Below are 12511 nucleotides of genomic sequence, written 5' to 3' on the forward strand. Positions count from 1 at the left end.
GTCCGGAAAAGCAGATGTATGTGAATCCAAGGGAGGCACAGAATCAAAGAAGACAGCAGCAAGTCCTTCCTGGGTCACCCCTCCCATTCCTGATGGGGCCACGGCTTAGAGAAGTCCTGGGTGACAGCCCCATTGAGGGCAGGGAGTCCTGGGATGGGAGGAGCAAGCGCTCCCCACACAAACCTTGCCTGTGGACTTGACCCCCTTCCAGATGCAGAAGTAGCAGATGACCCAGGCCAGCAGGAGGCACAGGGCCAGCTCCCAGCGCAGGGCCCCCAGGTGCTGGATCCCATCAGAGATCTTCAAGACCCGCCGCCTGGGGAGAGAAGGGATGAACCTGGCTTACTTTCTCTGCCAGCCTCAGTTATGTGGCCCATGTGCCTGGGACAGAGGAGCTGTGGCTCCAGGCTCTTGTCCAAAGGCTCCTTTGCTCTCTTCACTGGGACCCATGAGGCCACCCTTTGCCCAGAGCTGAAGGTGGACATAAAGGTGGACAATGGAGACTCTTCCAGGTAAGTTTGCTCTGAGTGCTTTGTCCCCAGCCGGGGCAGGGAGGTGCAGGCACCTCTGTTCCCAACAGGGTTTCAGGACTTTTTGACAGCAGGACTCATGCCCTGGGGGGAGGGGTGGGTCAGAGTCCACACACTTGCATCCGCAGGGAGGAGGGAGTGCGGAGTGGGAGCACACACACTCTTTGGCATGGGGCAGGGGTGCAGGCTAGGAAGGCCAGACACAACCCCAGGAGAATTGCAAAAGTCTCATCTCTGAAACCAGTCCTGCAATAACCACAAACACAGGCACCACAGAAAAAAGCCACTTAGTGGAAATTCTTCCCTTGCCGTCCACTGAGAGTGACCTTGGCGTGAACCCCTCCCCACATCCTTCTTCTGAATACATAGCCCGCACTGGGTGGAGAAGGGGCCTCACTTACTCCCAGAACTCGATGACAGGGGAGGTGGCGTTCTCAGAAGTACCATTCAGGGAGCCGTTGGTCTTCTGGAACCCCACACAGTGTTCTACCCATGAGTCACAAGGAGGAAAGAAAGAGAAAAATCATCAGCCAGCGTATGACTCAGTTAGAGAGTGGGTGAAATTCTAAGCGCATGGGAAGGAAGGTCTTTTGGCAGGAGCCGGGCTAAGGTTATCTGTACAAAACATCTTCCCACACATAATCACCTCAACAAACGCAGCTCACACTCTCCCCCACACTTGGACATGTGGGTGCATAGGTGCTTGGTATATACTCTCCTCAGGCATGATTAGTTGACACCAGGAGAGATGCTCACCAGGCCAGCTACTTCAAAGCATTGCTAACATTTCTAGGTAAGTGCCCTATGCAAAGTCACTGCCTTCGAGGAATAATAAGAATGCCTTCTAGGGGAGTGATGTGTCAGAGTGGCCAAGAGCACAGGCTGGAAAGCTCCGACTTGAATGCTGAACCCCCTGGGTATGAACTGTGTGGTCGTGGGTAAGTTATAACTCAGCTCTCTGTGTTTTGCTGCCCTCATCTCTAAAATGTAGAAGTAAGATGCATTATGTGGGATTGATGAGAAATGAAAACATGGAGGTAGAGTGCTCGATACACAGTGCTCTTCGTTATTTGTATGTGACTCTGGAGTTTTACAAACGGTACTGATACAATACAATAATCCGGGAAATATTAAGACAGATACTGTTTCCCCCATTGTGCCCATGAAGAAAGTGGATCTTCTTAGAAATGGCCTGTATCTGCTCATGAATGACAAGTGTAGGCTGGAACCCAGTCAGCAAATTATCTAGTTTCCACCTTCAAAATTTCTAAACTGATGTTTCTCGTCACCTCTACTACCACCACCCTGATTACTGGGCAGGCTCCCGGCTCCTACCTGCCCTTCAGATTCCACCCCTGCTCCCCTTGTGAAATCTCCATACAGCAGCAGGGGCGATGTTGGTAAACCTCAGATCACTCTAGGTCACGCCCAGCTAAAAGCTTCCAACGGGTTTCCCATCCCACTAGAAGAAAAAAGCTGCAACCCTTTCATCACCTCCAAGGCCCTGCTGGATCCATTCCCACCCCATTCCCCGCAGCCACCTGCTCCAACACACTCACCCTGTTCCCTGCACGCGTTGGGTGTGTCAGGCGCAGTGCCACCTCAGCTCCTTCTTCCTGGAGCTCTCGTCCCCCAGCTCAATGACTTGTTCCCCCTCCTCCTACAGACCATTACTCAAGAGGCATCTCAGTAAGGCCCTTCCTGACCATGCAACTTAAAATTGCCACCCCACCCATAAAACTCACAGTCCCTGTTTTATTTCCTCCATAGACCATCTTCTAGCACAGCATATACTGCTGCTTTCTAACGGGACACTTCGCTTGCACCTGTTCTGTTTACATCTACCTCCCATCACCGCAATGAAAGCCCCAGGAGGGTGGGGTCTTTGTTTTTATTTATTACCACATTCCCGGTGCCTGGAACAGAGCCTGGCATATAGCAGGAGCTCAACAAATATCTGTTGGGTGACTGAAGGCCAGCTGGGTGCCCTCTCCACTAAACCATCCACTTGCCTTGACAGGCCAGCACACCCAGAAAAGCACTCTCTCATCTTGGCTGCACAGCGTGTCTTGTGCAATTCAAATGCTAGTTGTGAGTAAAACCAGGCTCACTGGAGAGATGTCAGCAATGCTAAAGCATAACACTCAGGTATTCAATCAGCCCCAGGATTGTCCCAGAGACCCTCAGTCGATCCAGAGGAAGACAGACTTAATAATGCCCTGAAGAGAAGGCTCTGGACCACCAAGACCTGACAACATTGTTGCAAGAGGAAGCCCCCTGAGATCTGGATAAAACCTTTACTTCTGACAAGCTGGTTGTCAACGGTGGTTTCAGTAAACGTAGATATTTTAAAAAATAAATCAATAAAAAGGAAGAATACATTTATGATAATTCTTTAGCTATATATAAAAATAAATATAGCTAAAGAATATAGCTATATATAAATAAATATATATAGCTAAAGAGTTATAATAAATGTATATATAAATTATAATAAATATATATAAATAAATTCTTTAGCTATATCTATAGCTAAAGAATTATAAATGTCTTCTTTTTTATTTATTTTTTAAAATATCTATGTTTACTGAATATATATAAAACTAAAGAATTATAATACATTATAAAAGAATATATATATATAGCTAAAGAATTATAATAAAACAGATTTTTTTGGAGACGAATGTTTCTCTATTACCCAGGCTTGAGTGTAGTGGCATAATCTTGGCTCACTGCAACCTCCATCTCCCAGACTCAAGCAATCCTCCTGTCTCAGACTCCCAAGTAGCTAGGGCCACAGGCATGCACCACCACCCCTGGCAAATTTTTTGTATTTTTAGCAGAGATGGGGTTTCACTGTCTTGTCCAAGCTGATCTCAAAGTCCTGAGCTCAAGCGACCCACCAGCTTCGGCCTCCCAAAGCGTGGGGATTATAGGCGTGAGCCCGTGCGCCCGGACGAATTATAATAAAACAGATCTTTAAATCTTGATTCATTCAGTAAATATCTTTGAGTGCTTATGATAGAGCCAGCACTGTGCTAGGCACAGAGGCTATGGAGATGAAGACACCTTTCCTGCCCTCAAGGTCTTGCTGACTAGCGGGAAACCAAGTTAACAGACGGAAAGTGAGGGAAGTGGCGTGGCAGGGCTGGACCAGTGCAGGTGCCACCAGACGCATTTGAGAAGAACCTAATGCAATCTTGGGGTTCAGAGGAGGTACCCCCAAGGTTTACTTTCCCTTTGAAAAATAATGGGGGAATGGAGGTAGTGGCAGTGATGCATACAGAAGTGCCTGGAAGGGGAGCCTAAGGTACAAGGTGAGCGAGGTGACGGTGAAGTGATGACATAGACAGGAGCCAGGTCACAAAGGATAAAGAATGCCACACTCGCCATGCAAAAATGCTTTTCCTGGCAAGTAAAGTATTCAAACTCCACTTCAGAACTGAGTGACTCATCTGAGCAAGAAAGAATCATGGTTAGCCCACTTCAAAGGGGTAGAGCCTTGTTGACTAGCACTGGAAGATACTCGGACAAGGAGAGCGGGATGTGCCAAGAATCGAAGCGGAACCGTGTCGTCTCTGCTCTCCAGCCATGCCTTCCAGTAGGGCAGCCACGAGCCAGCTCTGGCTGCTTGAGTTAACACTCAATGCAAATGTTAAGGTGTGCCTCAGACCACTTGCCACATTTCAGGTGCTCGGGAAGCACATTCAGGAGTCACTCCAAACCTACACTGGCGCAGTGGGACTGCCCATAAAAAGCAAATAAATAAATACCCACATAGTAGCTACCATACTGGATAGTACAAAGAACGCTTTCATCATTACAGAAAGTTTGGACAGCATTGCCCTAGACGTTTTTGTCCTTGCTGTTGCTTCCTGTACATTAGACTCAGGAGTGCTATTGCCATGGGCGGCTCAGGTAGTCTTATAAGCACAGGAGAAACTGCAGATAGGCAGCACATGCCAACATTTCAGTCAACAGGGGATCACATATATGACTGTTCCCACATGATTCTAAAATACCACAACTTTACTGTACCTTTTCTATGATTCATTATGTTTAGATACACAAATACTTAGCATTGTGCCACAAGTGCCCAGTGTTCAGTAGAGTATTACAGCATACAGCCCAGGTGTGTGGCAGGCTGTGCCATCGACGTCTGTGTAACTGCACTCTGTCATGGTCATACAAGGATGACATTGCCAACAATGCATTTTTCAGCGTGTACCCCTGTCATTAAGTGGCACATGACTGTAATTGCTATTATAAATCATAGCGGATCCTTGAACAACATGGATCTGATCTGTGCGGGTCCACTTATATGTGGCTTTTCTCCCACCCCTGCCACCCCTGACAAGCAAGTCCAGATGAATTGTAAGTCTGAAAGACCTAAAATGGTATCAGAAAGAAGATACGAGAACAAATGAATAAACAAAAAGATATATTAAACTAACCATATTTCAAATTTATTTAAGTAAATGGCTAAATGACATTAAAAGGTGGTCAGTTCTAGTCACCTAATACATTAACTGAATATATTAATTTTTTCTTTAAAAAGTTCATGACATTTTGCTGTGAGGCTAGTGAATTATTGGTCTTATTCTTGACGTAAGCTCTCCATGATCTACTTGGGCGATTTCTAGTGTGTCCATGCTAAGCTGGCATATAGGGACAATCCCACTTCCAGGTAATGTGGCAGAACAGGAAGAGGAGTGAACCCTCAGGTGATGACCGTACCTGTGTTCCACTCATGGTGGCAGCTGCCCCAGGGCAGGTCGATGGTGAAGCTGCTGAAGAGGTAGAAAAGGGCCCAGGCCAGCACAATGATGTAGTAGACGTTGAGGAGGATGACGATCATCTGGGAGGCATAGCCAATGCCTGCGGGGAAACTGCAGAATTGGGCTAGGGACAGCGGACAGTGGTGGCGCATGCCTGTAATCTCAGCTATAGTGGGACGCTGAGGTGGGAGGGTTGTCTGAGGCCGGGAGTTCAATTTACCATCGAGGAAAACAACTATTTTTGTAACTTCCTGTGAATCTGTAATTATTTCAAAATAAAAATGTAGAGAAAATCCTACATATGGAGAAATCATGAAATTACTATAAGTTTTAAATTATTGTGTCAAGATAGAACTTTCATTGTTTTTATTTTTTTGAGATGGAGTTTCCCTCTTGTCGCCTAGGCTGGAGTGCAGTGTCATGATCTCAGCTCACTGCAACTCTGCCTCCTGGGTTCAAGCAATTCTCCTGCCTCAGCCTCCTGGGTAGCTGGGATTATAGGCACCTGCCACCGCACCCACCACCACACCTGGCTAATTTTTTCTATTTTTAGTAGAGATGGGGGTTTCACCATGTTAGCCAAGCTGGTCTAGAACTCCTGACCTCAGGTGATCCACCCGCCTCAACTTCCCAAAGCGCTGGGATTATAGGCATGAGCCACCACACACGGCCAAAATAGAACTATTAATGAAATAATTTTTTCTTATTTAAAGTTATCTTTTAAAATGCTTTATAATTGATTTACATGTGTCTTAAAATACAAAGACATTGTTATGTATTGAAAACAGAGCTAAAGTAGCTTTGCACTCTACTTAACTAATCTAAATCCTTTGCCCCATGCTTACTGCTGTCTCTCCCGCATTCTCTGATGGACCAGCTGACTAGCTCAGTATGCAGCCCACAAACCAAGGGCTTAACATAGAGACTTGTGATCTTATCTTAACCTCGGAACTGCTGCTAATCACTCCAGTCATTCTGGAAAGGTTTATAACCACTAATGAAGACACCTTGGAATCAGGCACAGAGCTACTCACCCTCAAAGATGGGGCAGATCTTCCTCCAGGCTGTGATGCCTCCCTGGCTAGTGTACTGGCCTAGTGCTGTCTCCAGAAGGAAGACAGGAATGCCACAGGTAAACAGGAAGATGAGGTAGGGGATGAAGAAGGCACCTGTGGTTAGAAAACAGGCTGTTCATTTCCTGGGACTATCCTCCTCATCATCTGCATTCACCTCCTCCCACTACCCACCCATACTGCCGGTCAGAACCTCGGAGGTAGAGAACATGCACAGCTGCAGGAGACAGCCGTCGAGATGTCTGGAACCATGACAGAGATCCAGAGTCAGCGTGTTACCTAAGGAATGCACAGTCTCTTGTCTTTCTTCACTGCAGAGTTCCAGTCTGCACCTATTAAAGTTTGCTCCCCACTGAACAATCACTGCCTAATGCATAACTTGGGCAATAACGAGGAGCTTATTAAATAATGGATGCCTAGGAGCACTAGCACAGCCCAAGGTCTAGAATTCTTTTCAAAGAACTCATTGCTGTTAATGTCAGGTAGTCTTTCGGCAGGCTGAAATCAGATTTCAGTCATTGTTACGATCTGAATGCATCCCCTAAAGTTTCTGAGTTGGGAACTTAATTCCCAATGCAACAGTGTTGAGATGTGGAGCCTAATCAGATGTGAGCAAGTCACGAGGGCTCTGCCCTCCTGAATGGATTCACGTCATTCCTGTGAGAATGTGTTTGTTATTAAAGTGAGTTTGGGCCAGGCACGCTGGCTCACACCTGTAATCCCAGCTACTCAGGAGGCTGAGGTGGGAGGATTGATTAAGCCTGGGAACTCGAGGCTACAGTGAGCTGCGATTGTGCCACTGCCCTCCCTCCAGCCTGGGTGACAGAGCAAGACCCTGTCTCAAAAAAAAAAAAAAAGTGTACTTGGCTCTCTGTCTTTCGCATGCATACTCTCTTGTCTTTCTGCCTTCTGCCATGGGATGACACACAAAAAAGTTTTTTACCCGAAATGGACTCCTTGCCCTGGACTTTCCAACCTCCAAAACTATAAGAAATAAATCTCGGCTTCTTATAAATTACCCATCTCAGGTGTTTTGTTGTGGCAACACAAAATGGACTAAGCCAGTAATCTGTGTCCCTCTGTTTTTATAAGCATTGGCAGAGACAAGACTGCTGATGCCAGATATTCTGGTATTTTCGCTACCATGGACTTCTCATCTGCTGGCAAAGCAGACAGGCGAGTTCATATGATATAGATTACCAGAGAAGAGATAACTGAACAGAGAGGAAAATCTGCTTATCTGCAGAAGGTCCCCCCAAGCTTCAACTGAGTACTAGTCAGTGCATCTGTGTGAGAACACTGAGGTGAGGGAAAGAACCATTCAAAATGATTGAAAGTAATGGTGCTCACATACTGCTAGACAATAATCTCAAGATTCACCAGGCATTAGGCAGAGTATGCAGTAGGCATTTCCTCAGTAATGGGAAATAATTATCCCTAGACTGAGCACACTTCTGGTCCCACCTAACAAATCTTTTTTTTTTTAATATTTTTTTTATTTTCTTATTTTCCTTTTTTTTTTTTTAATTGCATTTTAGGTTTTGGGTTACATGTGAAGAACATGCAAGATTGTTGCACAGGTACACACATGGCAGCGTGATTTGCTGCCTTTCTCCCCTTTACCTATATCTGGTATTTCTCCCCATGCTATCTCTCCCCAACTCCCCACCCCCCACTGTCCCTCCCCTATTTCCTCCAACAGACCCCAGTGTGTGATGCTCCCTTCCCTGTGTCCATGTGTTCTCATCCTACCTAACAAATCTTAAAAGCAAGACATAAAAAGATCAAGTAGTTTCACTGGTCCCAGAACAGAGCTCAGGAATATTCACAGAAATATGAAATTGGCTGGGCGTGGTGGCTCACACCTGTAATCCCAGCACTTTGGGAGGCCAAGGCAGGCAGATCACAAGGTCAGGAGTTCAAGACCAGCCTGGCCAACATAGTGAAACCCCGTCTCTACTAACAATACAAAAATTAGCCAGGCATGATGGCACACACCTGTGCTCCCATCTACTTGGGAGGTTGAGGCAGGAGAATCACTTGAACCCAGGAGGTGGAGGTTGTGGTGAGTTGAGATCACATCACTGCACTCCAGCCTGGGTAACAGAGCAAGAATTCATGTCAAAAAAAAAAAAGAAGAAATATGAAATTGTCCAGCAACCCATAAAGCAAAAATATTACCAGGTCTAGTATTCAATCAAAAATTACCAGGAAAGCAAAGAATCAGGAAAATGTTACTCATAACAAGATTAATCAACCAATTGACCCTTACCCATAATTTACACAGATGTTAGAATTAGCAGATGAGGACATTTAAAAATTATTATAACTGTATTGCATGTGTTCCAAAAGTTAGGGACATAAAAGATATTGAAAAAGACCCAAATAAAACTTTTGGACATGAGCACTACAATGTGTGAGATTTTTAAAAAATAAACTGGATGGAATTAATGTTAGTAGGCAGAGCAAAATAAAAGATTAGTGAACTTTAACTATAGTAGAAACTATCCAAAATAAAACACAGAGAGAAAAAAGAAAATTTTTGCCTGGTGCGGTAGCTCACGCCTGTAATCCCAGCACATTGGGAGACCGAGGTGGGTGGGTTGCCTGAGGTCAGAAGTTCAGGACCAGCCTGGTCAACATGGTGAAACCCTGTCTCTACTAAAAGTACAAAAATTAGCTGGGTGTGGTGGGTGCCTGTAATCCCAGCTACTTGGGAGGCTGAGGCAGGAGTATTACTTGAACCTGGGAGGTAGAGGTTGCAGTGAGCTGAGATTGCACCACTGCACTCCAGCCTGGGTGACAGTGAGACTCCATTTCAAAAAAAGAAAAGAAAAGAAAATTATAAAAAAGAACAGGTATGCATAAGTGGTGAGACAGCTTCAAACAGCTTAATGTAATTGGAGTCTGTAAAAGAAATAAAAGGATGAGAAAAAGCTTGAAGAAATAATGGCTAAAAATTTTACAAATTTTATGAAAACTATCAACCTACAGAGCCAATAAGTTCAATAACACCAAGACAAAAAAAAAATGAAAAAACTAGCCCAACGCACATCATAATCACATTACTTAAACCAGAATGTCGAGTTTTTAAAGGAAAACCTTAAAAGTCATCAGAGAAAAATGACACGTACAAACAAAGATAAAAATAACATCAAATTTCTTATTTAAAACAATGCAAAAGAGAAGACAGTGATAAGGAAGCACATTTGTTAAAGTACTAAAGGGCAGGGGGAAAAAAGCTGTCAACCTGGAATTCTATACCCAACAATAATACTGTTCAAAAATGAAATAACTACTTCTTAAGACGTGTGAAACCTGAAAGGATCCATAACAAACAGAACTGAACTATAAGAAATGTTGAAGAAATTCCTTCATGGAAAGTGAAATGAAGTCACCAGATAGAAATGTGAATCTACACAAAATAATAAAGAACTTTAGAAATAGTAATTACATAGGTAAACACATAGAATGTTTTTCTTATTATTCAAATATTTTTAAAAGATAATTGACTGGTTAAACAAAAATAAAAACAATGTAATACGGATTTTATAACATCTAAAAATGTACAATGAGAGCACAAAAGTCAGGAGGAGAAAAATGAAATTGTAATATTTTAAGGTTCTTATATATAAAGTGGTACACTATCCTTGAAGATAAATTGTGATAAGTTAAAGATGTATACTACAAAGTTTAAAACAATCACTAAAATAACACAACAAAGTTACAGCTAATAAGCCAACAAAAAGAAGAAAACTAGCAATGGAATAATAAAAAATATTCAGTTATTCCAAAAGAAAGCAGGAGGAAAGGAAAGGGGGGAAACTAATAACTGAGAGAGGACAAATAGAAAAAATAATAATAAGAAGATGATAGAGTTAAACCTAATTATATGGATAATTGTATTAAATTCAGATAATCTAAGTATCCCAAATAAAAGGCAGGGATTATTAGATTGGCTTTTAAAACATAGACAAGACTCAAGTATATGCTGTCTTTTAAAAACGCACTTCGAGCTCTGCTCGCCGCGTGGGCTCCGCTGCCTCTTCGCAGTAGCTGTGACTGCGCGCGGGACTCCGAGCCGCTTCTTGGCCAGTGTTCAACACAGCGGACTGGGTCGCTACGTGCAGCTGCTGCAGCGTCTGAGCTTCAGCGTCAGCCGCGACGGCCCCTCTTCTTGCGGCGCCAGGGAGTTCGTGGAACTGGAGGTGATCGACTTCGCCCGACGGAACCCAGGGGTCGTAATACATGTGCACTCGCGTCCGTGCTGCGTGCCCAGAGTAGTGGCCGAATACCTTAACGGGGCTGTGCGCGAGGAGAGCATCCGCGGCAAGTCGGTGGAGGAGATCTCGACGCTGGTGCAGAAGCGGGCCAACCAGTCGGGCTTGGATGTGATCCGCATCTGCAAGCCCTTCCACACCGACAACCCTAGCATCCAGGGCCAGTGGCACCCCTTCACCAACAAATCCACCACGTTCCACGGGCTACGCCCCGGAGAGGTCCAGGATCCTGCCTCAGCCCAGCTGCAAGCACAGTGAAGAGTTGCCCCCACTAACTCCAACCCTAGGCTTTGAACTAGTTCTCCAGAAGAGGTGGTTCTTCCTCTTTGGGAGTCTAAGCCCAGATAGACAAATGGAACCCATTAGTGGGGAAGCTGACACAGGTTCTGCTTGGGATAAAGAAGAGCTGCCTATTTCCAGTGCGTGCTTCTGGGGGCAGTGACCTTTGTGAACCCTTAATTTTTATCCAAGTGGCATCCCTGAAACCTGAGATGAGGAAGACTTCAAAGGTTTTACAGAGCCCTTGTTTTTGAAGTCTAAATTGATAATAATGATCTCAAAATACAATGAGAGGTCTCAAGGCCGGCTTCTGAAGAATCCCTGATACCTTATTGGTACAACAACTGAGCTATAGAGAGCTCTTCTCTGCAGTGATGGGTTAGGCACTTTATATCTGTGTGAATGTTTGTTTAAGGATTTATAAAACTGAGGTTAATAAACTTACCCAAGGTCATTTCAGGTCTTACTTCAAAATGTGTGCATATGTTAAGCCCAGGCCCCAAATTTCATTGTTTAAAAATAGACGCAGAACATATAACAACCCTCAGGGTGGTTAGTATCAAAGGCCATGTGGTTACTATAGGCCTGACCCCTGAATGGGAGAAGGGAGTGATTCTCAGCCCAAGCCCTGGATAACTAGCTTTCTCTGGTCTTAGCTATACATCTCCCTCGCCAGGGCCTCTCTTGGTGCAGAAATAAAATCTATGTCCCTTGAGCCAGCTGGTAGGGGGTGCTGAGAACCATGGGGGAGGGCAGGAAGGCTGACTAATGAGTATTTTCTAGGCTTATGTTTTTTTTCGTTTTTTGTTTTTAAAGAGGGGGATGGTGGGAAAATGAGAGGAAATAAAAATCTAGAAACGCTTGTAAAAAGAAATGCACTTCAAATAAAAAAGACATGAACAGGTTAAAAGAAAAGATATACCATGCTAATACTACTCAAAATAAATCTGGAGAGTTTGTCTTAATGTCACACAAAGTAAATTCCACAGCAAAGAATATTACCAAGGGTAAAGAAGGTAATTTCATAGTGATTAAAGGGTCAATTAATCAATCAGTATTTTAAATGCATATTTACCTAATAACAGAGCTTCAAAATACATGAAGCAAAAATTGGCAGAACTACAAAGAGAAATATATAAATTAATTCCTGATAAATGTTAAAGATTTTGATAGCCCTCTCTTAATAATTTATAGAATAAATATACAGAAAATCAGTAAGGATATAAAAGATTTGAAAATTCTATCAACCAATTCAACTTAGTTAACATTTATTGAATATTCTATCCAGCAGTCCAACAGCAGAATATACATTAGCTTCAAGTGAACATGAAATATTCTACCAAGATAGGCCCATATCCTAGACCACAGAACAAATCTCAATAAGTTTAAAAGGATCCAATCACAAAAAATTGATTCTCTGACTAAATAGAAATCTATTAGAGAAAGACATTAGGAAAATGTCCACATATTTGGAAATTAGGTTACACATTTCTAAATAGCCTATGGGTCTATTGAAGTAATCAAAAGAGAAATTAGAAAGTATCTTGAATGGAGTGAAATGAAACCCAGTA

At 43.7% G+C, this 12511-nt stretch overlaps 1 protein-coding gene and 1 pseudogene across 4 annotated transcripts in view; one reads left to right on the forward strand and one right to left on the reverse strand.

The window, feature by feature from the left end:
- Positions 1 to 12511, reverse strand: part of SLC6A13 (solute carrier family 6 member 13) — a 49015-nt gene that overhangs the window by 15299 nt on the left and 21205 nt on the right. For 2 of the 4 annotated variants that reach the window (XM_078338335.1, XM_035255357.3), the window contains 4 exons: positions 6343 to 6477; positions 5268 to 5408; positions 932 to 1016; positions 184 to 316 (listed from right to left, as the gene is read on the reverse strand). In XM_078338335.1, coding sequence (XP_078194461.1) covers positions 184 to 316; positions 932 to 1016; positions 5268 to 5388 — 339 coding nt within the window. In that variant the 5' untranslated portion in view covers positions 5389 to 5408; positions 6343 to 6477. Of the gene's footprint in view, positions 1 to 183; positions 317 to 931; positions 1017 to 5267; positions 5420 to 6342; positions 6478 to 12511 lie in introns of all 4 variants that reach the window. The other 2 variants (XM_035255362.3, XM_035255359.3) reach the window with 2 other exon arrangements.
- Positions 10165 to 10954, forward strand: LOC118144417 (large ribosomal subunit protein mL43 pseudogene; annotated as a pseudogene).

Source organism: Callithrix jacchus, chromosome 9 (assembly GCF_049354715.1).
Source record: "Callithrix jacchus isolate 240 chromosome 9, calJac240_pri, whole genome shotgun sequence".
Taxonomy (NCBI): domain Eukaryota; kingdom Metazoa; phylum Chordata; class Mammalia; order Primates; family Cebidae; genus Callithrix; species Callithrix jacchus.